The sequence below is a fragment of the Musa acuminata genome, chromosome BXJ1-9, assembly GCF_036884655.1.
Source record: "Musa acuminata AAA Group cultivar baxijiao chromosome BXJ1-9, Cavendish_Baxijiao_AAA, whole genome shotgun sequence".
Classification (NCBI taxonomy): domain Eukaryota; kingdom Viridiplantae; phylum Streptophyta; class Magnoliopsida; order Zingiberales; family Musaceae; genus Musa; species Musa acuminata.
The window spans coordinates 3,529,339-3,556,274 of NC_088335.1; the positions used below are offsets into that span (position 1 = coordinate 3,529,339).

General features: G+C 46.6%; 4 protein-coding genes across 7 annotated transcripts; all 4 read right to left on the bottom strand.

Moving 5' to 3' along the window:
• Nucleotides 1–563: 563 nt before the first annotated feature.
• LOC135592536 (respiratory burst oxidase homolog protein A-like) lies at nucleotides 564–6,599 on the bottom strand. 3 transcript variants are annotated; one of them, XM_065082052.1, is made up of 15 exons: nucleotides 6,460–6,599; nucleotides 5,482–6,290; nucleotides 5,238–5,397; nucleotides 5,105–5,153; nucleotides 4,547–4,660; nucleotides 3,253–3,675; nucleotides 2,798–3,181; nucleotides 2,614–2,709; nucleotides 2,416–2,531; nucleotides 2,155–2,322; nucleotides 1,912–2,071; nucleotides 1,614–1,811; nucleotides 1,403–1,531; nucleotides 1,248–1,326; nucleotides 564–1,163 (listed from the first exon to the last, which is right to left on the bottom strand). In XM_065082052.1, the coding sequence occupies exons 2-15, from the start codon at nucleotides 6,146–6,148 to the stop codon at nucleotides 1,054–1,056; spliced, it is 2,853 nt and encodes a 950-aa protein (XP_064938124.1). In that variant the 5' UTR covers nucleotides 6,149–6,290; nucleotides 6,460–6,599; the 3' UTR covers nucleotides 564–1,053. The 3 variants fall into 3 exon arrangements, 2 of the variants coding, with proteins under 2 accessions (XP_064938124.1, XP_064938122.1); XM_065082050.1 differs by having other exon boundaries at nucleotides 6,418–6,530; XR_010479126.1 differs by lacking the exons at nucleotides 564–1,163; nucleotides 1,248–1,326 and having other exon boundaries at nucleotides 1,614–1,837; nucleotides 6,418–6,533.
• Nucleotides 6,600–9,254: 2,655 nt separating this feature from the next.
• On the bottom strand, nucleotides 9,255–11,568 carry LOC135594204 (WRKY transcription factor 22-like). Of its 2 annotated transcripts, XM_065084612.1 has the most exons (4): nucleotides 11,105–11,568; nucleotides 10,887–11,000; nucleotides 10,175–10,795; nucleotides 9,255–9,523 (listed from the first exon to the last, which is right to left on the bottom strand). In XM_065084612.1, the coding sequence occupies exons 1-3, from the start codon at nucleotides 11,530–11,532 to the stop codon at nucleotides 10,192–10,194; spliced, it is 1,146 nt and encodes a 381-aa protein (XP_064940684.1). In that variant the 5' UTR covers nucleotides 11,533–11,568; the 3' UTR covers nucleotides 9,255–9,523; nucleotides 10,175–10,191. The 2 variants fall into 2 exon arrangements, with proteins under 2 accessions (XP_064940684.1, XP_064940683.1); XM_065084611.1 differs by lacking the exon at nucleotides 9,255–9,523 and having other exon boundaries at nucleotides 9,899–10,795.
• Nucleotides 11,569–14,075: 2,507 nt separating this feature from the next.
• LOC135594206 (BURP domain-containing protein 3-like) lies at nucleotides 14,076–14,965 on the bottom strand. Its single transcript, XM_065084613.1, has one exon. It carries the CDS (start codon nucleotides 14,814–14,816, stop codon nucleotides 14,103–14,105), a length of 714 nt encoding a protein of 237 aa, XP_064940685.1. The 5' UTR covers nucleotides 14,817–14,965; the 3' UTR covers nucleotides 14,076–14,102.
• Nucleotides 14,966–16,280: 1,315 nt separating this feature from the next.
• Nucleotides 16,281–26,825, bottom strand: LOC135592537 (indole-3-pyruvate monooxygenase YUCCA6-like). The gene is made up of 6 exons (XM_065082053.1): nucleotides 26,606–26,825; nucleotides 25,361–26,525; nucleotides 18,616–19,845; nucleotides 17,691–17,939; nucleotides 17,498–17,620; nucleotides 16,281–17,424 (listed from the first exon to the last, which is right to left on the bottom strand). Exons 3-6 carry the CDS (start codon nucleotides 19,357–19,359, stop codon nucleotides 17,221–17,223), a joined length of 1,320 nt encoding a protein of 439 aa, XP_064938125.1. The 5' UTR covers nucleotides 19,360–19,845; nucleotides 25,361–26,525; nucleotides 26,606–26,825; the 3' UTR covers nucleotides 16,281–17,220.
• Nucleotides 26,826–26,936: the final 111 nt, after the last annotated feature.

Here is a 26,936-nt window from a genome sequence, read left to right on the forward strand (position 1 = left end):
AACGATATCGGATATAACCTTAGTATATTAAGAAGAATTATTATTTCTAGATTAAAAAAACAATCGGAGTGTCATAACTCAAGAAAGAAGACATATTGATGATAAATATGTTGTTAGTCGAATACTATTGATATTCGAAGGAAGAGATCTGTAATAGATCAAGCAAATTAAACACAATGAAATGTCACCTTCTGATCAAATTCAATCAAATTTGAAACGAATCAGATCCGATGGATGAGGTGGAGCAGATCTGATATAGATCAAATATGGAAGAGATCAAATAAATCAGATTTGATGAAGTGGTCTTTGCTGTTTACCTTCTGATCTGATCAGATTAGATAAAGTGAAACTAATCTGATTAGAGGGATGTAGCCACTATGGAGTGATCTGGAATAGATCGATTGTAGTGAGAACGGTCACGCCCTTGCCGACGAAAGTGCTGATGACCACAGCCTTAGTCGGGTGAAGACCGGTGGTTTCCTGTTATGGGCTTCTAGAAACCCAAACCCTTGTTATGAACAACCGAAGCACAGCTGAACATCAACTCAAAATTAACAATTGGCTTCTAGAAATTGCAATGTCGGACGATTTATGAGACGGATGGAATCGCAACAGGCCATGCATGCACTACCCAATACTTACTGACCACCGTTGTAACCTACATAGCTGGGCTGGATCACATACGAAATGTACAACAAGATCGCACTTCCCTTCTACTCCCTATCGACTGCTACGAATAGGAAAACCATTTGGACGCCAACCTGCCACAATGGGATCCCAGTGGCGGTCCCACCACCACTTGCTGTTTAACCAATCGCACCCGTCCACGAATGCTACCTCCACTAGCTGTTCCAGCTGTGGCGCACCTGTCTCTCTCTTGTAGTGGTCAATCATGAAAACCTTTTTTCCTTCAAGACGTGTTTACATCTACTTCTAGAAATTCTCTCTCTCTCTCTCTCTCTCTCTCTCTCTCTCCTCATCTGTATATTAATAAATAAAATAAAATAAAAAAGGCTATACATTTATTATATACCGTGTGGATAAGTAATGCGATCAGAAATGCTCCTTGTGGAACTCAAATCTGGTGCTGCTTTTCTGGTTGTATTCGTAGCACAACTTGTTAAGCTCCTGCGCCAACACCGGTGCACCACAATAGAATACTCCTGCGCGCAAGACAATAGAGTAAGCGTCTGCCTTGACAAGAAAGCCTCAACACTAGATAAGATCCACAGTAAATTGCAACTGACCTATCTTGGCGTACGGGTGCTTAGAGCATATCCTAGAGAAGACTTTCTTCCAATTCGGCCTCGCGAAATGCGTGCGCACCTTCAAACGACAAGAACACTTAGAATGACAAGATTCGGTAGGTTAGCATAAACCGCAAAGTGAGCATGGGGTTTACTCTGGTGCCCGAAACTATGTCGACGCCATTCTTAGCATGATTGAGAGCTTGGATCATGGTGATCAGTGCCGATCTAGCGTCTCCTTCCTCGTACACGCTTGTCAAGTAATTGTGCATCTCGATTACGCCCTAATTCGATCCCATTTAAATGAGCGAGGACTGATAAGTGAGCTCTTCATATCAAGAGTTCCAGGAGAGTTTGTAGGCTTACCCTTTGATCTAACTCGGCCACTTCATTCATAACTCCTTTGAACCAGTCAAAGGAGCCTTGTTCACGTGTCACCCAATAGAAGTATGCATTGGTGGTTCTGAGAGTCCACCTTACTCTTCGCGAAGCCCTCATAAGCGTGGCCAAATCGACACGCTCTCCGTTTTGTGGCTTCGGTGGGCAATCGTCCAAGAGCGCCTCCTGCAAGCACATAGGCAATCGAGATACTTGGAAAGAGCTGATATTTCGGAAGCTACACGAATCAATGAAATGGACTAATGAAAGGCGTGGTGGCGCTTACGTTTTCCTCCTCCATTTTGACTATGTTGTTGAGGAGATCCTTCAAAATGCTAATGAAAGGCGTGGCACCGATTCCAAGGCCGACGAGCAGAAGAACGTCATACTTCTTGTAGTCCTGAGCTGGAGCACCGTAAGGCCCGTCTATCAAAAGCTTGGGCAGGCTGCAATTAGAGGGATGAGAGCTCCGGCTCTGAGACATCACTGTGAACGTCATGCTAACACCACAAGTATATTTCCCACGAACCTTTTCTTGGTGGCCTCATCGGCTCTTAGGAGGCCACTCTTTCCCGCCACCGGAGGTTCACAGGCCGCCGCAAACACGCGTCGTAGTTCTCGTGTCCAGTCACCCAGTTGTCTTATGTGGACGCTTAGGTAGTCATCCCCCGGAGCTGAAGTAATGGAGAAGGGATGCCTGTGATAGAAAAGTATATAGAAAGAGTGTCACATAAATAAGAACTCTTACATGCACATATGTATTATAATGGTTTGGCATCTCAGGGATTACCACTCGAAGGGCGAGACGGCAGGGCACTGAACAAACATGTACTGACCACTCTTATAGCGGAACGCTACGGGCTTCGACATTTGTAGCGTGAGAACATTGCCAGGATATATGGCGACCTGAACACATACAGAGGCCAGTTATCATGCAGAATATTGCAACGCTATGCTAGTTTCTACTGTTGCGGAATCAGTGAGCTACCTTGAGGAGCCGAACTGAGTAATAGCCGGACCTCAGGGCTCTTAGGCTTCTCTCCCCAACGTACAACAGAAGAGGAACTGCAAGATACATCCATGTCTGCATCACGGAGCAGAGTATGCATAGCATTCCAAGCACTCATTAAAAACGTAAAAATCAAAGACCTGACGTAATGTAAGAATGTTACCGTCTTTCTGTACCACTCGTGGATGAGGTAGAGGCGTTCTCCGTGGACAATGAGCAACACGTAGACGATGACAAACAGGTGGTGGGAGTACCAGAAAGCATTGAAGCCGGTCAGCCTGTCCAAGGGCTTGGGGAACCTCACCAGGCTTCGGCGGAACCAGTGCGTCGCGAGCGTGAAGGCCACCAACATGCAGACCACCATTATGATGCCAGTCACGCCCTCGAGGCCTCGTACTAGATCCAAGTATGTGGGCTTGGTTTTTCCGAAGTAAGGGCTTAAGGGCGCATACTTCTCACGCGAGGCCGAGATCAGATGGGGGAAGTCGCAGGTAACATGGACGCCGGCGTGGAGGATCACCCCGACCACGATCGCTGCCGCTATCGTCTAAATCGCATTAAAACAGTTAAATCAGACTCGAGAAGTATCGATACAGTATTCACAAGAATCCAACCGACCTTATGAAAGTTGATGTTGTCGTCGAAGGGCAACGCACGGGCCAACCGGGTGGAGCGAAGCCAGGTGATGGTGTTTCGACACACAGGGAGGAGAATGAGGGCCATGTTGAACTTGAGCGTCTCGGCCGCGCCCTTGGCGGTGGTGATGCAGTACCCCATCACCTGGAACGCGTACCTGTTCCGGTACTGGATGAACTTCCAAGAAAACAGCCCGGCCATCACCCCGATCCACAGTGCCATCACCCACAGCCGCTTCCAGTTCTCCTCCAAGTAGTAGCCCAGCTTGGTGCTCAGCTTCCGGATGGGCCCCTTCTTCCTCAGTCCAACCAAGTTCTGGCTCAGTGCCTGACTCGTGTAGCTCAGGGCCTGACTGTAGTTGAGGTACGTGTCCCTTTGCAGCAGCAACGTCTCCAGCTGCCAGAGCTGCCAAACCAGGTACAATCCTTCAGACATTGGAAAAGGACATAATGCGAATCAAGCTTCGATTAGTTTATTAGTCGAGCTCAATTATTGAGAACGATACTTTTTCATTTCTATCAACACGGTTTTCTTCGCTACACAGCCACCAGAAGAAGGCAGTGGCTGACGGGACATGGATTTGGGGAGGGGAGGGGAGGGGGTGTCACGGTCGACAGTCGTTCAACCACTACGATGGCGAGGAAAAGCGATGCTGCACCACGGAATGGCGATGAGAAAGCAGGAGGTGGTTGTGGTAGAAACGCGAGCCGCATGCCGATCATGTTGGACGGCAACCTTGACGTGGTCTCGGCCTTCTAGAAGTGGACGCGGCGGGTACACATCCATGACGACTCACACCAGAATACGCCAACAAAATAAAGTAAAGGGAGTATTCCGAGAAGTCAAAAACTTGGATGGGTAATTTTGGAACCAGGCTGCTTTAGAAATAGATATATGGCGTTCGTTGATGGCCCCCACCAGAAAAAGGAAATAAAAAACACACTAGTCTTAGATCAAACTCGACCCCAACATCGAATTTTCCACAAGTGTAAGAGTTTGCTCGATTTATTATTATTGTATCATTTCATTAGATTTTAAGGATAATTATATTGCTACAGGTCAATAGACGGCCGCATAACTACGTGGTGGCCAGCAATTGGCAATGAGGCTATGCGACGGAAAAGGTATATTAGTCGTTGCCTAACAGTACGTGGCGTGTCCGAGCGTTATTCTACACTGCATACGTTTGGTGGATCACATAAAAAAAACAAACAGGCAAAGAAATATCCACAACTTTCATAAAAAGGAGAGAGAGTGGGGTTGCGTGGGTTCGCACCTCGATGTAGCCGAGTCTCTCGGGATCCAACTCCTCCATGATTAGAGCTGCGTATTCCTCAGCCTGTTCCTTCAGCCTCGACAGCTTGTTTGCGGACGCGCTCAGCATTATTATCTGAACATGAAAGCTGCTCCATTAGAAAAAGAACAAACAATTCCCAGCATCAAAGTCTGCATTCACTGACCTAAACGCCCCTCACCGACTACCGCTCGAAGCCGTTTACCTCATCATATTCTTTTCACAATCCCCACACTATTTCCTCCTAACAAATTTATACGTTCATACAAACGAAACGGAAAGTTGGGTGGCTAAGGTGTGCCGCGAGAACCGGCAGGTGCGGGTGGTTGGTTCTGGTGGTGACGGTTTCGCTCAACAACTCGTATGGGTTGGATGTGTATTCAATTACCAGAAAACAAAAGTGAAAATTAAAGATGGTGGGAAAGTCGAGCAAATTTGAAATATCAAAAAAAGCTTAAAATAAGTCGTTAGGACATTCCCACGTTGCGCATGTTCACGACTCAACGCAGAAGAAAAGCAGATCTGACGGAGGGCATTTACCTCTTTTACTTCCTCCTCGGTGATCCGGCCGTCCTCGTTCTTGTCCACCCTGAGGCCACACAGCGAAGGGATCGATAGTCGAATGGCTTAAAAGATGATTCTGAAGAAAGAATGACAAGGAAGTTGTTCATACATGTCGAAGAAGATCTCGAGGCGAGAATCGAAGCTTTGATCGGTGATCTGACACCAGAACTCGTGCAGCTCGTCTTTGCCGATCCGCTCCGCGTTCAATCTTCTCCGCCTGGTCAATGCGTCGAACAACTCCAATGCGAACTCCTTGGAGTCCCTCATGCCTGTTTCGGGTATGCCAGCCGTTAGTTGAATGAATCGTCGGGTTGATTGCGGAAAGGAGAGGAGTGAGGGGTGGAGAGGGAAACCTATGCATTGGGCGAAATCGGAACGCGAGAGGTAGCCGTCGCGCGCCAGCTTATCGAAGTTGCTCTGGACCTCGTTCCACGCATCGACGCCGTTGGCTTTGCTGCCGCTGATAAATCTGAGGCCACGGAGGGCCTTCTTAGTGCCCGATCGGCTCCGATCCAGCTGCGCTAGCTGCCGCCGCGCCGCGCGGGCGGCCAGGGCGGAGTCCAGCGCTGGGGACACAGCTCCGACGATCCCAGCGGAGGAGGAGGAGGAAGAGGCCGCGGCCGCACCCGATCGCGACGGGCCGTGGCCCCATGTGAACCGCTTGAGCTCGGCCTTGAGGTCCTCCTTCAGCTGCCGCGCCCGCGCAACCGCCTCCGCTTTCAGCTCCTGGGAGAACTGCCGCAGCCGGTGAGACGAGCTCCGCACGATCGAGGGCGATCGCGAGGCAGCCGACTCGGTGGCGTCGGACAGGTACCCGGCGTCCGCCACGAAGGCCGGCTCGACGCTGCGGAGCACGATGGTATCGTCTCCCTGGAGGTCGAGCGTCACCTCCACGAACTCCTCCTCGCTCTCATCCGGCGCCTTCCCAGAAGTCCCCGGCGACGAGCCGGCACTGATCGCGCTCCCTCTGGGCACCGTGTCCGACGCCCATCGCCGTTCGTGCCGCGCGGAGCTTCCCATCCCAAGCTATTCGACTTCGGACCTCGGAGCGGACCGAGGGGCCGCGAGGCTTTTGTATGGCTCGGAGATCAACGAGGAGAAGAGGACGACTATTATAAAGGCGTCGCCCAACGCGCTTGGAATCTTTTCGGAAAAGGCACCGCTACGCGTCGACGCCAAAAGAAGGGAGTTAAAGAGCGGTATATATAGAGCAGCACTCAATACTCATCAATGACGAAGCCACACAAATAAATTAAAGGAGAGCGAGGAAAAGGACAGAGAGAGATCACCGTGAGATCTGAGGAGGAGGAAAGAGAGGGAAGGGAATAAACCTCTTGCCATCTTCTTCCTTCCAACTTGCAGCGAGAATGCACAGAGGCCTCTTCTGATGGCAGCACCGAGAAGGGGTGGGCTTTAACCAAGGCATGCAGCAACGACTGGGTATTTATTTAGGAGAGTGTCATAATAAATGAGTGATAGTAGGTGGCTACAGTGCATATAATGTAATGTAATGTAATGGTCGTGGGTGATGGCAGTAGACGTGGAAAGTGGAGGGAAATAAGGGGATAAGAATCGGCAGAGTTGAAGAGCAGAATCATGCCTGCTAGTGGGATAAGAGCCTCTCCAGTACTTAATACATCTCTACGAGAAAACTTACATTGGAAGGCAGGAAGAGGGTTTGCCAAAGTCTACGAGCCTTACATTGGTCCACCTGCCAAAGACATGTTTGTATGGCAAAGATGTACTCCCCGTTGTACTTTCATATGCTTCAAATTTGCCTAAACCCGGTGGCTCACCTGCATGAGACAGTGACGATTTAATGAAACCCTATCTAATGTCACAGTGGCGGAAGCATACGACATGATGATCATCGACCCATACATGTCGATAGAAAATTCCTCATGTCATGTGGCTCTCATATGCTTCACGTGTACGTACAATCCCTTAGAATTTTTGGTTGGTAATGCTTGGTGGAGCCACCGAGGATTATATATATATATATATATATATTATGATGTGCCCATGCCAATGGAAGTCAAAAGTTACACTGCGTAAGAGATTGTAGTCTTGAGATTAACAGCATAAAGATAGGAGTGTTACAAAGATTCTGCCTGTGGAGACCTGATGATTGGTCAAGTAGTCTACGTTGAAACGTGCGATCTACGTGCCGTGTTCGAAGGAACAGCAGAGTAGATCCATTAATACTGATCTTTTGCAGAAGAATTAAGTGAGAAACGTATAGAGGAAGTGAGAGGGAGGGGAGGGTGGGTGAAGCTGCGCTTTCTCGAGAAGGATGCATATAGGCAAAAGCGACTCTCCCACTCGTCGTGTGGTTTCGAGAGCCAAAACAGTCAAAAGCCTCACCTCCTCCCAATTGATACCCCTTCACAAAAGCAAACGATCGAAACAACCCAAAGTGGTCTGCATCAAAAACGACTGCTGCTGTTGGTGATACCACACTGTATTCTGCAGGCTCATCAACTACGCCGACTGGTCATAAACATCACAAGTTAAAGCGTCTAAACGAAGCCATGTTTCACTCCCTGATGCAGTTCCTGCAGGAAGCCAAGGAAGAGACGAGGAGTTTTGTGGCTCCAGTTGAACGGGAACAACCTCACAAGATGTTATCTCCATGGAACAGATTCAGACATGACAGATGACGATTCATTTCACCCGCACCCTCTGCTTACTGATCCATCGTCGACCGTGTCATTCTCCAAGGTTGGTGGGTTTTGTTGACTTCGAACGAAGGAAGCTCGGCGTCGCAGTCTAGCTTGGCCACAAGTCTTCTCTGGCCTCTGAGGCAGCAAGATAAAGCTCGAAGCAATTGTTTTTGGATTCACCTTTGGCTGACGCCAGTATTCCATATATAACAATGAGATTAGTACATGCTTGAACTTTATTATCATCATCCTCTCTCTCTCTCTCTCTCTCTCTCTCTCTCTCTCTCTCTCAGAGGAGAACAAAATTACTAGTCGAACAAGGCGGCGTCAAGTTCATTTAAACAACATCACTGTCCGATTTCTGATCTAACCACTTTAATAACCAGGAAATCAAACAAGCTAACCGGATCGGCTTTTTGCTGATAAAGAAAGGGTTTTCCGGAGAGAACTAACTAGAAGGAGCTCCGAAGTCCTGCAAGCTGATGTAAACAAAGCTTTCTTTTCCTTGGTTGGTTAGTCCTCCAATGCTCCGAAGGTTGAAGTCGATATATATCATCTCCTATTCAAACACTGTTATCAACGAATACAGGTCCAAGAAGGAGAGAGGTATTAGCGGACAACAGGCCACCGAGCGCTCTCCTTGCAGAAGAACTCGATCGGTTGGAGTCATGCTCAACTCACTGTGAAGATTCTCGGATACGAAGGGACACCAAATCCAATCATAGACGTGCATGAATACACCAAATTATCTTGAGTGGCTTACGTTCATATGCGTTGTGCGCGTCTGTTTCCTACGGATAACTGCATTCCTGTGGCCTGTGGGATCTAAATGTGCCACGTGAGTAATGAAGAAAAAACAAGGGTTGACCATGGTCGTCCCCACTATAGGCCCATAACCCTGTGTGAGGCCCAAGCCCATATAGTTTGAATGAATCCAATATCATTGATTTCATGCGTAAATCTTTACTCCTTAGGAAAGCTAGAGTTATATTATGAGCCAATCTTAATGAGGTCCACATGTGACAATACAGAGTCTAGGAAACCACATCTTCCCTTCGTCCCTCCTCAGTCCCTCACCCATCGTCGCAGGGTGAGGGACTGAGGAGGGACGAAGGGATCAAAGCGTTCCACTACACCCCGTTCACGGCCGTGCATTTTGCGACCTATGAGGCCGTCGAGAAGGTTCTTTACGAGATGGATAGCGCCGAAGAACGACAGCGAGGAGCTGCCGTTTGTCCCCCTGACGGCAGATGGTGCGGACGGCGCCCTGGCAAGCGCGGGCGTGTACTCCAAACCAGTACTCCTGAAGCTTCTTCCCCGTGATCCTCCAAAAAGTCAGCTCAATTATCTGAGATTTCCCTCTTTCGCATTCTTGTCGGCTAACCATAGATTCATTGGTTCACTCACGCTCTGCAGCTCATGCAAGAAGTGTATGCAAATGATCTAAAACCTAGAAAAGCACATTGAGATCCAAGCCATAAAGTTAATGCTTTGCATTTGAGCTGTGGTGTTCTTAGCTTAACTTTTAGTCGATTGTAACTTGGAAGATAGAAACAGGCGACTCCCACTTCTGTCATCATCTCTCTGCTTGACTTGATGGTGGTGACAGCCGCATTGAAGTTGGGTGGTTGCTTAAGTCAAGCCTCCCGACCTTGAACTATCAACATGGAGCTCTTCGTGTACCAAATCCAAAAGATGATGAAGTTGAAGGATGACAAGTTGGCACTGCAAACTGGATATGTTGTATTGATACGTGAGATCGATCAGATAGAGATTCATTTCATGTTGTCAAGCACTAAACAATACGACTACATATATCGGAATTGGTTTACAACTTCAGTGCAAGTTTTTATGCTCCTCCAAAACAACATGAACAAGTTGTTGAACTTCACAGCTATTTTACTATTTTATATATCAGCATCGAATGCAAGAGTTCGATTTATAGATTTGCAAGCAATTCAAGTCTTTCATCAGATTTCTTTCACTATATAATTTATTTGAAGAAGCTACGAAAAATACGTGACACGAAGCTTTCCCTGTAGAACAACATAAACCTATCAGCAAGTGAAGATTTAGATCATAGGAGCAAAGATCCAAGAGAAGCATGTAGTATTAGAACAATATTTGATGTACGATAGGGCATGCAGAAAGATATGGACATGTACAATTAGGAAGCCAATCTATTAGCATTCTCTTGATGCAACCATGAAGAACAAAAGATGACACGCTTCTTTTCAGAAATGACTCTCTGGCAAGCTTATGAGTTTTGCTTTCTTGTTTAGCTATAGATTTGTGTCTGTGTACAGAGATCATCTCTTTGTTTCCTCACGGAAAAAGAGAGAAGATATGAAAGTAAACTAAACAAAATTAAGTAGGTAGCTACCGGAACGAGAGGAACGCTCAGCTGCCACCGCCGGCTGCCGCCGCTGCATTGCTGTTAGCCAGCCAAGTTGACTGGAAGAAATACTCCTCGAAGCCACCATCGTCCGCGAAGAAGGCGGAGCTGACGGACACCCTCCCCGGGGATTTGGTGGTTCCGGTGCTGGTCGTCGACCCATCTATCACCTCCATGCCCAGGAAGAGCATGTCGTCCTCGCCCATCATCTCCACGTCTCCCACCGTCAGCTCATCCTCTTCTTCCTCCTCCCCGCTGTGCTTTAGTATCCGAGGTCGACCCCGGGGAAACAGCTCGTTCGCCACCGAGTTCGCGCGTGGTTCTGCGGCAGCCGGCGACGACAGGGGGCTCGAGGACGGATGGCTGCCGGGTGACAGCGGATTCTCTCCGTCTCCCCTGCATCCAGAAGATGCAAGCGGCGGCTGGGCGGCGGAGCTGGGATGCGGTAACTTCTGGCGAGTGCTTCCGGAGAGGGAGTTGCGGTGGGTGGGGACGGGGTGGTCGTGCTCCGCGGTGTAGGTGATGACCAGCATCCCTGGCTCCGCCCGGCTTCGCTCCACCTGTTTCCGAGCCTGGCATCCTTTGGAGCTGCTGCACCTGTAATAGCCTCTGCTCACACCCCACCCACCCAGTGGAGTCTCATCATCAAAGATCGGAGAGAAGCAAAAGGAGGAGATGATGTCTTCGATTATAGCCTTACCTTGGATAAGGAGAGCCTTTGATGGGTTTCTGTCCATACTTCCGCCAAGCCCACATATCGGGAGAGATTCCATCAGCTGGTACTTGGCACACCACTTTCTTGTGCTGGTTCTTCCTGGTGCAACAAATCCCCAAACTCACTCCTTTGTGTTGTCTTCTCTGATAATATATAAAGCGAGAGCAGGTGGGATTAGACGAGATGAGCAGATAGAAGGCTACCTTCTCTTAGAACGGAGGGGGTTTCGGGAGACCGGGGGATGAGGCTGCCGAGGTTGCTGCTGGAATTGATGAGGAGCGGTGGCGAAAGCAGGGAAGACAGAGGCAGCTGGGGAGCAGGAAGGGTAGCTCGGCTTCGGGACGGGAGGTGGTGGTTGGAGCTGCTGTTGATGATGGGGTTTGATGCAGGACTTGCAGTGCTCCTCCAGCTGGTGACGGGCGGTCGGCGTCTCCATCGGATCAGGAAAGCCAAAGAACTCGCCCGTTCCTCCTTTTTGAGGAAGAGGAGAAGGAAAAGAAGAGAAGGGATCCGGTGGATCAACCGCCGTGGCCGAGCAGCCCCTCACCACTGCGCGTAGATCCCAGTCGTTGTCGTCCATGAAACGCGAGCTGAAACGGAGTGGAAGATGGGGCGCTAACTTTGTTCTCATATGAGCCTTTTCCAAATTGAGTTGTATGGCAATGGGATCTACCCGTGGCATTTATACCGACGGGGCATGGTGGTGGTCACGGTGGATGCAATGGTGGTGATGGTGGTGGTGGTGGTGGCAGTGGCAGTGATGGTGGTGGGTGGTGGGGCTAAAAGCAGCCGGGAAATGGCAACGGATCACGACGATCTCCTTCCTTTTATCTCCTCACCTCATCTTAATTAGAACACCTTTGGATATGCCAACTTGACTTCGCCAAAGGTCAAAGGAGCGAGGATATCTCGCTCGATCTATCGACTACCCTTTCTGTCTCTGTCTTCGTTCATCGAAAAGGTCGTCTCTTCGCTTCCCTCCACCAATCCAATTCCAGCGTCCAGACTCCATTATCTATCAGACGAGAGGCGAGCGAGAGAACGCCACTCCCGCGCTGTAATTTGATCTTTACGAGAACCATTTTCATCCCCATCCCACCGTCGATCCCGCGATCGGTTGGATGGGACCGCAACGCTCATTTCATTTACGTGCAAAGAGTTATCCAAGTAGATGGACGGTCATAATTAAAAGATACAACCTGCACAGGCTTTCCGAATCATAGCGGGATCCAATATGGTCCTTACGTGCGGATCCGGCTGTACAACCGGGTTTGTTGTTGTTGTTGTTGGGAAGCGTGGGAGTGATCTTTATGCTCACCTCTCCCTCTCAAAATATCTATAAATATCTTCTTCCGCTGAATAGTGGGACGTCGGCTTTTCAAGAAAAGGAAGGAGTTGCACACGCTACGGATGTAGGATTAGGGAGCAGTGAGTAGGTTGCGGCCCACCTCCACTGCATGCCGCAGCGCAGCCATGGCTATCTCTCTCTCTCGCTCGCTCTGCATCACCAGACGCCAACAAAGCCCATGGCGGGTGGTCGACGCTATTGACTCATGCCGATGCCATCATACCATCATTCTCTCTTTCTCGGAACTTGGGTGATGGAAAGCAATGATCTAAATGTGTCCTCCTTCTCAAATATGATTTTTAAAGAAATCTCTCCACCGGAGGGAAATCCTTTATTCTGTTGAGAAAATTTTTTCCTCCTAATCTATATAAATAGGAGAGGAACATGCTAATGTATTCAAGCTAAAGTTACTTTAATAAAATTACTTCAATAAAACTTCTTCAATAAAGCTTCTTCAATAAAGCTTTTTGTCTTCTATTATTTTCATCATGGTATCAGAGCCACTTGCCTAGAGCAAGCTCTCTTCTCGTTGTTGACTCATCACTGTTGCTTCTCCACCTCCGACGGTAAAAGAAAAAGCTTTCTACTACTACTTTTCCGTCGTCAGGCTGTCGGTGCGATAAATCTTTCCTCCTTGGCGAATGGCAACTGTCTTTTCCACTGCCACTTTGCGCTAATGTTCGTTCCCTTCCGCTGTGGCTTCTCTAGTGCTGTGCTCACCAACACTCTGCAACTTCCTCTTCTGTTGTAACTTCCTCCTCTACTGCAGCTTATTCCTCTACTACAGCATTGCTATAGCTTTTTCCATTGTTATAGCTTTCTCCTTTGCTGCAGCCGTCGCCGTTGCCCTACTCACGGAGTCTCTGGCTTCTTATCTTCTATTATTTTCATCAGAATATATATCGACAATTGTACCACAACTGATTGTCATAGTCTAAGACGAACCTAATAAATATGGAATAATAAAAATTTAGTCGGATGATTGTAATGTTACTTAGCGATATATATATATATATATATATATATATATATATATATATATATATATATATATATATATTTGTTGATTCATGTGGCTAGTGAGCATAAAAAGGGATTTCTATGTTTGCATAAGCATAAAGAACATATACTATAGAAACAAACGATTATATTTGTTAGAATATAATTTATTTGTTCCTCGTAAATTTAGAGTCGATAGAGGCTCATTGTACATTTTATCATAAGTTGATCTTGGTTGACATCATATTGGTTTGATCCTAAAGTTATTAAACCCATCAAACCTCAAATGGGGTTGAATCATGTCAACTCTAAAATTATTAAACCCATCCAACCTCAAATGCGATAAATATTTATTTGATGCTAAGTTAGTTTTATATTAGAAAGATTTGACTGATGACTTAAATAATATTAGAAAAGTATATAAGAATTTATTTGATGCACCCTTTTATGATAAATTTTTTATGCTAAGATGTAAATGATATATCGATCATATGTCAATCATTTAGGAGGTAGTCATACGACCATCCTCCTGATATATCATCCATATGTTACGGAGGTGGTATTCATATTTTTTTTTTCACAACAATATTAAAGTCGACTTTTTTTTTCTTTTTATTTGGCAAAATAAATTTGAATTATGAAGGAAGTCGTCCATGTATTTGAGAAAAGGTAAAATATGGATATCTCAGCTGTATGAGAGAGAAAGAAAGCAAATAAATATATGGGAGGAAGTAACCCCTTTATTTTGCCCTAAACATAGCTCCAAACACATACATACATAATAATACACTAAAAGGACGCATCCACGACCATAAGCTCTACCACAGTGCATATTGGGGAAGTGCGTGCTCGCTCTAACCGCTGCGGCTCCACACGACATGATCCTGAGGCAGGAAGTGGCAGACGGGCGCCGACCCAGGCTTTATGTCGAGCACCTTGAAAGCAACGTGTTCCGGGTTCCACGCCGTGGTGTCGGTGTGGCACACCGCGGCCGCCTCCACCGTCGTCCCGTCCTTCCCCACCATGTCCACCTCGTAGCCCCTGCTCGTCGACGTCGCGTGGCAGTAGAATATGGCGTACGCGTAGGGCTCTGCATGGCATGTCACCAGCTCCTCCCCGCCCATCTCTCGCACTCCCGACGCAGCGACCGTGTACTCCTGCGCCGGTGTTCCCTCCTTGCTCACCGTCGTGGACGCCGCCTTGACCTTACTTGTCCCCAAGCTTGACGTGCTGAATTCCACCATCGCCTCAAGCGAGGTGGCACACGTCTTCCTCTCTCCCCTCACCGCTGGCTCCTCGCAGTCTCGAAGGGTCTGCTTGATCGCAGCGGCTTCTGCGGAGTTAGGCTCTACGGAGAAGCGGTCGAGGATCTCACGGAGGCGTGTGGATGAGAAGGGGATGGAGTCGGCGGCTCGGCGAGGGAGGAAGGAGGCACCGGAGATGGTGTTGGTGAAGTGGAGCTTCATCTTGGCACCCGGGTGGAGGTCCTTCTCGAGGAAGAACAGAGCGACATTAGAGTCGTCGTGGAGCTGGGTGTCGGTGGCGGCGTATCTGTATACGAAGGGCATCCTGCCAACTCTGACGTTTACGCCGGTGCCGCGGTGGTGCTTCCTCCCTCCGACTCCGACTCCGACGCCGACGCCGACGCCGACGCCGACATTAACTCTGGGACCTCCAGGCTTCCTCTGCCCCGTGTTGACTCCAACACCGACCGCCTTCTCGCCAGCGACGACCTCTGCAACTCGCAAGAAACTATAAGCAGGTGGATGAGACAGATATCTGCAACGATGGATAGCTGGGCAGAGAGATCAACCGGTGGTTATAAGGTCACTGATTGCTCTTGGCATGGGAGTGTCGGGTAAGACCGAGTTCCAGTAGATCACTTGGGCAGGAGAAGAGGATGCATGGCATACTGTTGCAAGCTGCAAGTGCAACTAAGCATAAGGTAACAGTCGAGAATGAGTAGACGACTCGACTGTTTTCACTTACCAAGAGGAGCGAAAAAAGAGACAGGAACTGATCCATCAAACTCACCGAAACAAGAAAAAGTAGTGTCGATGGATTGGAGAAGTGAGGATTTCTAGGGAGGGAAAGGGCAGGGCATGGATGATGGCTGCATCACCAGCTAGAACAAAGGAGGGATCGACATGATAGCAACTCAACCGTCCCAGGCTCCGGCCACTGAATGCATTTGGCCGGACGCCCCATCTACCGCTGGCTTTGGCCTTATACGGCTGCTTCAAAGCTCGCGTCCGTCTCTCGGAGAAGCAGGTGAGCGCACGAAGCCATGGACGGCTTAAATGCCGCATGCCAGACCTGGGTTTCAGGCTCATCTTCCGGCCGGGGGTATCGCCTGATGTTGGCCAAACTGATGATGCATCATCATGCAACGAGTAGACGAGCAGTCGAACGCTTCTGGGTTGAATCGAACGCGTCGTTCCAAGCACAACGCTTCTCGACGACACCTTCTACGTAAGTTCCCACCATCACCATAACAGGTGTGACCGATTTGGAAGCTGGTCATGCACACAGCTCTGCGTGTCCGAAAGCGCAGGAAATGGGCCGAAGCAAGAAGAGCTCAGCCCAAGTCTCCGACAACGTCTTCAAGAGCGTCGTCCTGAGTCAACTCAGGCCGGTTCTGGAACGTGAGACGGAGAGTCTAAGACGTGAAAGATTCACCACGTCGACTCAGATCGCAAAATAATATATATATATATATATATATATATATATATATATATATATATATATATATATATATATATATTTATTTATTTATATTATCATATTTATTTATTAATTAATTTTTGTATTAGATTATATACATTCATTCGTTTATTTACTTATTAATTTATTATATATATATTAAGAATATTAAAAGGGTAAATTTGTCAAAAAAAAATATCCAATGAATTTTTGTAATACAATTTTAGCCGATAAAACTTACATCGATGCATATTTAAAATATAATTTTAATCTATTATTTATCAAAAACATAAATTCATTTAAATCCTTTTCTACAACCACACATTAGAAATACAAATATATAAATGTGTTTCCTGGCGATTTGATCGTCTCGCATGCTAAGCACGACCACACGAACGGAATCCCGGAGATTCCGGAGCGCAAGGCTTTCGGCACGATGCGGTCGAGCTCCGCCTCACCTCCACACCCACGCCCATGGCGACAGCGGACATGCGTCGGCCGGCCGCTGCATGTGCCTCCGCGCGCGGGTTTAACTCCCAGCCAGCCACGCGCCTCGAAGACTTGGTCTCTTACGAGCTCTGCGTCTTGCGATGCACATGGCACGTAGTGCAGCAGCCCGGAATTAGCTCGATCCCAGTGGAGCTTTTGAAGGAAGAGCGGAGAAGAAAGTTTGAGTGCTCGCCTGTTGGGAAATGTTAGTGCTAGGAGGAAGCGGTGTGAGTATCCTGTTCGCCGGCAAATAGATCGATGGAGACGGTGAAAGAAGAATGAATCGAGGCCTGACAGATCATCCGACACTGCAAATGATGCCCGTGTCCTGCCATGAATGCTCATCTGGGATTGAATCATGTAGCCAACATAAGCAATATATCTTCGATTATAAATATGTTTTTAAGGTATTCGATCGGATGTGGGGTTCGAGGAAGCATTCACTTCTCCAGGATTCTACCTACCTTTGTTTCAACAAGAAGAAAGAGGCGCAGGCTATATGGCATACAGTATATGTTGCTGACTCGAAGTGTTTGTAGAAATGCTAGAGAAATAGCTGCTGCACTCGTAAGAAGGAACAGTAGCAGAGGAACTCACTCACAAGAAACAAAGAAATCAACTTCAAATGCACTTCACATCAGCGCTACACAAACTCGCAATCCAATCTCTGTCTCCCTCTTTTTCTCATTCTCCCTGTCACTTGTCAGTCAACACAACCAGAATCAGATATGTACATGACAAAACGACCCGTCTTCTTACATAAGAAGAATCTTGAGCTCAAGTTTGTGATGGCAGCATGCGTTGCTTCGGTTCGGCCATCCAACACTGTTTGATGTCATGAGCTATCCTCTTGGCGTCCACGGAAGCCCCCATCAAGCCCTGTCGCGTGAACCCCACCGCGTACAGGCCCTGCTCTCCCTTCCAGCTATCGGGAAACACCTTCCTCGGAAACCCATCCTTATCCGAGAAGAACTCCCGCTCCTGCCAAAACAGAACCGATGCTTTCATCCTCGACAAAGGTCATCGAGTTGCCCGATGGAATCGTCGTGCATACCTTCAGCCAAGACGCCACGTTGCTCTTGTAGCCGGTCGCTAGGATAATCGCATCGAAGTCTTCGGACCTGCCATCCACGAACTCTGCTCCATGCCCTGTCAGTCGCTTTACGGCGGGGCAAACCTGCACCACATCCCCAAGGTCATCGCACACTCGGATCATTTCCATGTCTCTACCTCGAGCAACAGATCACCTTGATGTCGCCAGACTTGATCTTGGCCAGGGCCCCGACATCGAGGACCGGTGTCTTCCCGGAGAGCGACTTGAGCTCGAGGGGACCCAACCGGGGCCGCCGGAGGCCGTATCGCTGGATGTCGCCCAGCATGACCCTGGATAAGAGCAAGAGGATGCGGTCCACGGTGCGCATGGGGAGCCACTTTAGGAGCCACATGCAGAGCCCAAAGGTGGACCTCCCCAGCATCTCCCTCGGCAGGATGTGCACCTGGCAATGGTGATCAACAGTGAAAGGCTTCTCGGCAATGCAATCGCTAATGTTACTATCGACAATGGACACATAGTTTACATATTGCATGATATGATATTGCTGTCGGACGTCACATACCGTGCCTCGGTCGTGGTGATGGGACCAGACTTTGGTGGCAAAATGCCTCATGGGAAAGGGAGGCGCACGGCTCTGTGCAACCTTTGGGAGAAAAGAAATCCCAAGAAGAAGAAGAGGGGACGAGAAGGTTTCTTCCGCGTGCGAATGGATCCCGATAAAGTGAAAGATCAGTGTGGAAGAACGCATGGAGGAAAAGAGGATTCCATGGAGAAGCTTTTGTTTTTTCTCTTGGCATGACAAAGCAGCTCATTTCTTTACACAGGTTCGTCGTTGAGGCGGATTAGATTTATGTGTGTTGTGCCATGAACAGCCTCAGGTTTATCTTTCGGCGAACCGGTGATCATTAGAAGTTCGACTACGACCAAAGCAACACTTCTGAAAAGGAGCTTTATAAGTTAATTCATGGCTCTGTCTACTTTTTGATGTGTGTGTGTGTGTGTGTGTGTGTGAGAGAGAGAGAGAGAGAGAGAGAGAGAGAGAGAGAGAGAGATTCCATGTCAAAGTACTAAGAATGGATGAAACAGAAATGGTTGCACGGAGAAGATGAGCGACGAACCGATTCTCTTACGACGATGCGAGGACGGACACTGTGATTGCAGAGGTCCAAGCAGACCTCCATGCCGGAATTGCCGCAACCGATCACGAGGACCCGCTTGCCTTGGAACTCATCGCCGCTCTTGTACGAGCTGGTGTGGATGATGGGGCCCTTAAATATCGACATGCCATCGATGTCGGGCACGGCCGCCTCAGCATTCTCCCCGGTGGCGACCACCAGCCACCGGGAGACGTACTCCGCCGCCTTGTCGTTCCCGGCCCTGACCGCCCACACTCGCCATAGCTTGACGCGGCCGTCGTACTCGGCGCTCACCACCGTCTGGTTGAAGCAGGGGCGGATGTGGAACCGCCGGGCGTAGGCCTCGAGGTAGGCCACGAACTGCTGCTTGGTGGGATACGTGGGGAAGCAGGCGGGGAAGGGGGCGAGGGGGAGCTGGCAGAAACGCTTGGGCAGGTGGAGACGGAGGCGGTCGTACGTCTTGAGCTGCCAGAGAGAGGCGATGCAGTTGGACCTCTCCAGGATCATGCTGGGGACGCCCTTCGCCTCGAGGCACGCGGCCACCGCGAGACCCGACGGACCAGCGCCAACGATGATCGACCCGGGAACCCAGATGCTGCGCTCGGCTTCATCTCTGGTCGCCACCTCATGGAAGCCATCGCTCGGTTGATGGAAGGCAAGGGGGGGGCAGAGATGGAACAAGGGATCGTGGAGCGTTTTACCTTCTGCTTCCCTCCAACGCTCCATGAGAGTGCAACGACTGCTAACCGCTCCACTAAACTACAGTTCTAGTAACGCATGCAAGTCGTTTAAGAAGAAGCATAACCTTTGTGGCTGCTGGCACCGCTTCATGCACAGTCTCCCTCTCTTACGCTGAGAGCTTTTTTAGTTCAGTCACTCTGTTCCCTCGCAGTCGCCTCCTCGATGGTTCTAGGAAAGCGAGCAAAAAGAGGGCACCGCTATAGATGAGGAGGAACGGAGAACGAATAGATCCTGTGAACTCGAGATGCCCTTCATATAGTATTTATTTATTATTCCTTGGGGGTGGACACCGTAGATAGAAGCACATACGTAGTAACCAATATGTATTGCGGGGTATTTGGATGCCGGACGGATTTGCCGATCCACACAGTAGTTTCTCACTCACTGACAACTGTAGCCGAAAAGGTAGTGGCTAAGCTCAAGTGCTCTTAAAAGCCGAAGCAGAAGAAACCAAATGGAAGTTCTTACGACCTGTACAGAAAAAGCGACAAGTTAAAACCCTTTAACGACAAGCTAAATGGGGTATCGAGGTAAAGAATTCCTGCAACTTTTACAGCCCACAAGACAAAAAAAAGAATGGAAGTAGCAAAGGCACATACACTGTTCATCTGAATAAAATATATCAACTTCTAGAAACAATAAAAGATTAATAAGCCCCATTAACGACGAATATTAGCTTTTGGCAGAGAAGGTTTCCCTATCGAGTGATACAAACATGGGCAATCCTTGCCGTACATTTGCGAGCAGGAATCTGATGGACTACCCACAAAAAAGCTAGGAATCTCTGGAGCACCAGCAACAAAAAGCAAAGGAAGATCCCATGCCACACGATGCACCGGCAACCCACGGCACTCGGACTTCGCATTGCAGAGGCCAATCCAACCCTGTCAGTAGTAATCGATTCGCTCCGGATCCCCTAGTAAGAGCGCGTGCTTGCCTTTCCCCCAAGGACTGCTCCTCTCGACTATTCCCACTTTCGGTTCTTCCTCCCTCCCCTCAACTGTTCCAATCCTCCACCACCACTCCATGTACGGTCTGCTTCTGTCTCTCACCCCTGGCACCATATATCCCATTTGGGTTTTTGGATCGTTCCGGATTCCAGCCTGCACATCCGCCTATCTTTGTGGCAGCGAAGCATTCTTTGGACTTGGTTCCAGGAGATCCGTAACCTAGCTTAAATTTGCAAGCAATCGAAGCTTTTTTAAAAGTAACTAAGGCAAGCCTCGTACTTCGTATCCCACGCTCAGGAATATGGAATCCAGATGACAGCGATGATAGATGGAGAAACAAAAAAGAGAGGAGGACGGGGAATGGAACACAAACAACAACGACTAGACTGACATGCACAACATCCCAAATGGTGGGGCTTGCTGCGCAGCAAACCCACCCATCATTATGAATCTTGAGCGACATGCCATGGGCAGCAGCAGCAGCAGATCGCATCCTCCCCTACTGTGTCAGCTTTAACCACGAATCACAGTGCCTACAGGTAACAACCCTCCTCATACCACCAAATGATTATTATGCTACACTCTGCTCCCCCCAGTGCAGTGTGCATGGACAGGTGGAAAATCCCATCAAGCGACCACACAGACGCAATACAACAACACGTAAAGAGGATAGGGGACACCATCAGCTTCAATTATACCACATAGACTAGTAATCAACAGTTTAGCATCGAGATGGCCTTTACCTCGCAAAAAAAACACAGTTATGGGCTCCAACCATTCACTTATCTTCAAGATCAATGCATAAACAGTACTAGGAATTTTCTTTTCTAGATAGTAGAGTTGCAAGTTCGCTAGATGATTTGCACACAAGGATGTCCAAGTGAACACGATAATGTTCCGATTACACTTTATTTGGTTCAAGTGCTTATCCTTTGCCGAAGCAGTAGATGAACGACATTGGCACTATAAATCTAATCGTGTCAATAAATCAAATCTTAAATGGCTATATGAAGGGCCAGATAGAATCAGTTACATTTCTACTGGAATGTCTTTCACCTAAGAAAGCACTATCCATAGTTGAACATCAAGTGTATTGATGTGTCTGAAACAAATTGAGAAAAGCATATGGCATCTTAACTGTAAAATAATCACCACCGAACTCTGAAAAGTTCCTTCTGATACCAAAGAGGTGCATACTATAAAACCACCACAAGCATGCTCCCTCTAAAAAGCCGAAGAACCTATCTGCTGAACCATATAGTGGAGCTAGTTTTATATTTACAGAGAACTTATACCAGAGGATTATCGTGCTTCTATGACGATACAACAAATTCCTGATAGAGCATGATAAAGGAGCAAGTGATTAAATTTATAGAGAACTTTTACGAGAATTCAGGTCTTCATCATGCTTCTATGATGAAAGCAAATTCCTGATACAGCATGGCAAAGGAGTGATTGATTATATATGAGAATTCAGGACTTTGTCATGCTTCAGTCTGACTTTGACAAAGGAACAATTGACAGTCTCAGTTAAACTAACTATCTTGTCTGACTTTGATAAACTATTAAAACAGCTAAGAAAGCTGGTGGCTAAAGTAACAAATAAAAAAAAGGCATAGGGACACAGGAGTAACTTTTTGCTTAGGAACTAGCAATATTTTGTGAAAGAAAAGTACGAAGGTGTTTGTATAACTTGAACTTCACATTTAGCTCAGATAAAGTATTAAACCGTGTACGGGTAACTCAAATACACATGGAGCCAGCTGGGTAATTGCCAAATGGAATATGCTTTCTCCTTATGGTCCACTTGTTAAATGACTAACATAAAAGGCAACTAAAACAAATTGACAGAACACCTAGCCCTGCTGAGGGCTCAACCAAAACAGCCTTGGATTTCATTTACATGCATCTAATAATCTCATTGATCAATACCATGCAATCCATGACTGATGAAATCAATGAAAAGGCACTACAGTTAGTAAAAACTATTCATTAATGGTAATTAAATGCATGCCTCTGAATAACTAATCATCTTATTGATTTTTTGAACATTCATGTGAAAGTTATCAGAAGCTTTTGATGATACTATTATGATTGTCCTTGTTTATCTGACTGTTAGTTCGTGTCTGCTGCAAGCTTATACAATTTAAATATCCTAGAAAGGCACTATATGCAGTTAAACCCAAGCATTTGTAGCAACAACTTCACTGACCAAAACCCTTTTCAGACACATATATCATCAAGTTATGATTGCCTACAGAAGAAATTGTAATATCCAAGAATAACCAATTAGTCCTTTATTCTGCTTTACGGGGTCATGGAAAAACTTGTCAGGAAAAATATAAAGACCCTCAAAGACGTTCCTCAATTAAGAAAAGTCAATTGTCCATCACGAACTCAAACTACAAGAGCATCAAAGAAGCAGATTATACCTACTTGAGTCACCAGGGTCACTTGCAAGTATGACAAGCTCACAACGCAAGTTGCTAAAGCCTAACAACATCATAGCTTCCATGATTCTAATGCCACCATCAACTGCAAATATACTAACTCACCTTTCTGTATAACCAATCTCTTCTATTTTGTATGCCTATCCTTAAATTATTATTCAGTATGCAATATGAAAGATGTTGAATGTACGGTTTCTGTAAGCAAATTATAGCATCTTTGTTGAAATGTGTCATCTTGAGAACATCTTGAACTAACAAAAATAATGAGTACAAGGATGAAAGGACTATCCATTACCATGGCCAAAATTCATGATTAATTATTTCATATTAAATAGGCATTAGGAATATACTTTCTCATCATTTCCTCCACTCCTACAGAAACTTTTGCAGGAGAATCAGAGGTAGGCCCCGAAGAGTCAGTTGTGGCATTATTTCCAAGGACTTCCAGTGATCACTGTGGGTCATGGAAGCAACTAATATGTAACTTGTAAGTGCTACTGTCACAAACTGAGCTTTTTTGCGATACTGAGAACAAGCATCTCATTACTCAAAACAGAAAAATGTTCCTCAAACTTTTTCCACAAAACAACAACCAGGAGAGAAAACTATTGTTGCTGTGTTAATCTTGATTAAAGATATAGAGAATATTGGCAACTTAAATATTATAGTCCAGCTTTTATAAGGGACACACAAATCAGGTTCCCTGAAGCAGACTGTCACACCATCTCAAATGATTTAAAAAGAAAACAAAGTTTTATTCCGGGAAGCACTAGTGGGGTAAGATGGTAGGTAAATCTAAATTTCCATTTAATTAATGAGAAAGAGAAAGATGGAAAGTGGAAGAAGAAAGGCACTAATGAACAGAAAATGAGGAAACACCCAGAGAAATCAGTAATCCGCTAGCTAAGTTCTATAGAAATCAGTACAAAGTCTAGAACTGATAATAGTGTAATTGAGTAGACATTAGTATACTTTCAAAATACGAAAGCCTGTCAAAACAAAACCTGAACAGTTCAAAGTGAGAATTGTATGGTGAAAGCAATTTATGAAAATTTTGTACTTCACACAATACAGAAAATTGCTGCTCAATCCCTACAAATATTATAACATATAACAGCAGCAGAAAATGACAGAGATTGAGGTTCTATATAATGGCTGAGGAATGCCTCCATTGACATCCACATGAATATATTAAGACTGTAGTGATACTGACCTAACTAACAATCAAGCTTACTATATTTTCCAAGTCAAGAATTATCTTTTTGGAACATACAAGGTTAGTGGCTATGCTAAAGACTGGCATCTAAGATGAGAAATCAATTTAGTTACTTCCCAATGCTAACATCCATATCTATTTTCATGTCACTCTCTTTTTTGAAGGTTAAACCAAGCCACCTAATTTCATTCTACTGACAACATCATTATTATTCTTTATGTACTTTCTTTCAAGTACAAGTAAATGTGGTTTGTATCTATAGATTTGATGATCATTCGATCCTGCTGATTATCCAAGAGTGCTCCACAAAAACATATTTAGTTATATAGTCTTCACCAAATTCAATTGAAAAACTGACATGAAAAAATTCTTAATTTTAAATTCCACAATAACCATCAATATTGGCTATCACTTGAAAAACAATTATGATAATCTTGGCCCCTGTTAATGTATCCCTACGATCTTAAGAATAAGCATGATGCTGTCTCACTGGGCAAATGATTGAGATTCTTACAGAACAACATGCCGTAATGTACCAATTGATTGAAGTCCTGACATAATCCAATAAACAATGTATGCCATTAAGCTGAAAATATTTTGATATAAAGACAAATCATTATCCTTATACACTTGATATTAAGCTTCTGATCCTTTCACTAAAAAGAAAAATTCCCACTGGTCCAATGATAAGATGGTTAATTACCAGATTGTAAAAGGTCATTGGCCGAAACGAAGGAGATATATGTCAATGGCTCTACTTCCGAAGGTGGATCTGCTTCGTTTTATAACTATAAAAATGAAAGATTGTTCCATAACAATCATTCTGTGTATATGTCGATATTCACATGATTGGTAATCATCGAGAGTCTTTGACCAAAATGTACACCCTTCCTTGATCATCAATATAGAGCGTTAACTGAATGGTATAATATTCCAAACACAAAATTATCATATTAAGATGAAGCTCAGAGGAGAAACTAATAGCTGATTGAGGAACCTCACGTTTTGTCGATTAAAATTAGAGGAGACAGACCATATTTACTGAGATAAGATGAAGAGGACATTGAACGGCAGACATCTGCCAGCTCGATATGGAAAGGAACATGAGCTTACATACGATGACAAATAGTGGGCAAACTTGGACCAAATTGTACATGCATACCAAATTGCCAGTCCAGGGATGTTCGCTTGGACCAATTTCTTTTTGACGTTCCAGGAGAGAATGATACGGTCAGCTATTAGGCTACTTCCTATCCTACCTATATATTCTCCTTGAAGCATCGATACAATACGAAGACATAAACAGGGTAAAACACCACATTGATCTTATAATAAAGCTCGGGGCAAACAAGGAGACCTCAAAATCTTACCTGCCACGAAGCCATATCTGAATTGATACTTCATTTATATCCGGATGTAGGGATCGGTGGTGAATCGAGAACTCAGCAAGTTCTCCGTCTTGCTTCCTCTACATTCACTCGTTTCATCCTCCTGATTCTTTCCAAGATTTCCTCCGAACCATGAAGGAACTCCTGAATCCAACAGCGGTAACCGATTGTCGGGATCCCTTGGCACCACCGCAGCGGGATTCACTACCGACATCCGGAGGTCCTAAGGGGCGCTGAAAGATCCGATCAGTCGACGGAGAAGATGCCAACTCGTACGGCGAATCTGACGCCAATGCGAGTGCGGACAGCATCCAGCGAGGAGCTCGACGTTGCGGAAGACGCGGAGTTCCTTGACGAAGAGGAACGCGGAGCCGTCAACGGCGCATATGCCGAAAGCCTGCCGACATCATCCAGGATCCGATCCAGGCACGGCACTGGCGAGGTCCCCGGCGTACTTATCGATCAATAGTTGAGACTACGAGCAGGCAAGAAACCCTAATGGGACGGTGGCAAGGACGTGTATCCCCGCGGGCAGAGGAGAATGAAGGCAAGCTTGCGATCGCGGGATTACGAGATCCAACGAACAGGATGCGTCGAGTTAGTTGAAATGGGGACACATTCCAATTTTCGTTTTTTTAAAGTTATAATTAATTTGTTGCGCAACGAAGAAAGCGAGCCGGCTGAACCGGTTTAATGTGGTTCCATTTAAGATCCGGTCCGATTCGATTTCCTGACGGCCTTCACGAGCATTCCATTAGAGAAGCAAAGTGTGTCAACCTTCGTCCTAGTTTTAGGGTCAAAACCATTCGTGTCACTTCTCCTAACCTCAATCGTCCATCTTATTTGATCAAATACTTCTTTTACCTGTCTCGGGTCACCTCGAAACGGGGAAAGAGGACGAAGTCGCGCCCGGCGTTGGCTGAGCCCACCATGTGCTTCGGTTTCCGAGTTGGAAGATGACACCAAGGACGTTGGCGGCATTTGCTCGAATACCTTGTACGCAGCGCTTCACATCGATGCGCAACAGCTGTTGTGCTCCCGCTGGTCTCCCGCGTCGCTCGAGAAGCCGCCCCGGAAACCATGTGTGGCATCCACGGTATCCACGATTCCGCCCTCTCCATGAGTTCCAAGCAGCTAAGCTACACTTCTGAAGGCATGTTTTGTCCATCAGGCATAATACGACTCCGACAATACTCGCGCAAGTTCTACAGCAGAGAGAGGACAGACCCTGACGTGGTTCGCGTGCCAAGACGAGAGAAGAGGTGGCGTTGGCGTCTGAGACTGTGTCAGCAAGCAAGTGCGGATCCATCGACGTTAATGCCACTGGAAGCAGGTCATGCATAAGACAAACAGCAGGTTAGACAGAGAGCATGGATCAGGGGAAGACGTCCCAACCCCCGTCTTGGATATTTAGTCTCCAATTTCCACGCAGTATTTGGAAGCATTTAAGCTTCTGAAACTACGCAATTTCCATGGGCAAACAAAACAATTGCTCGCCAATTTGTTTGATTCGTGGGATTGGTAGAATTATGATCACGAACCTTTAGTTGGAACAACA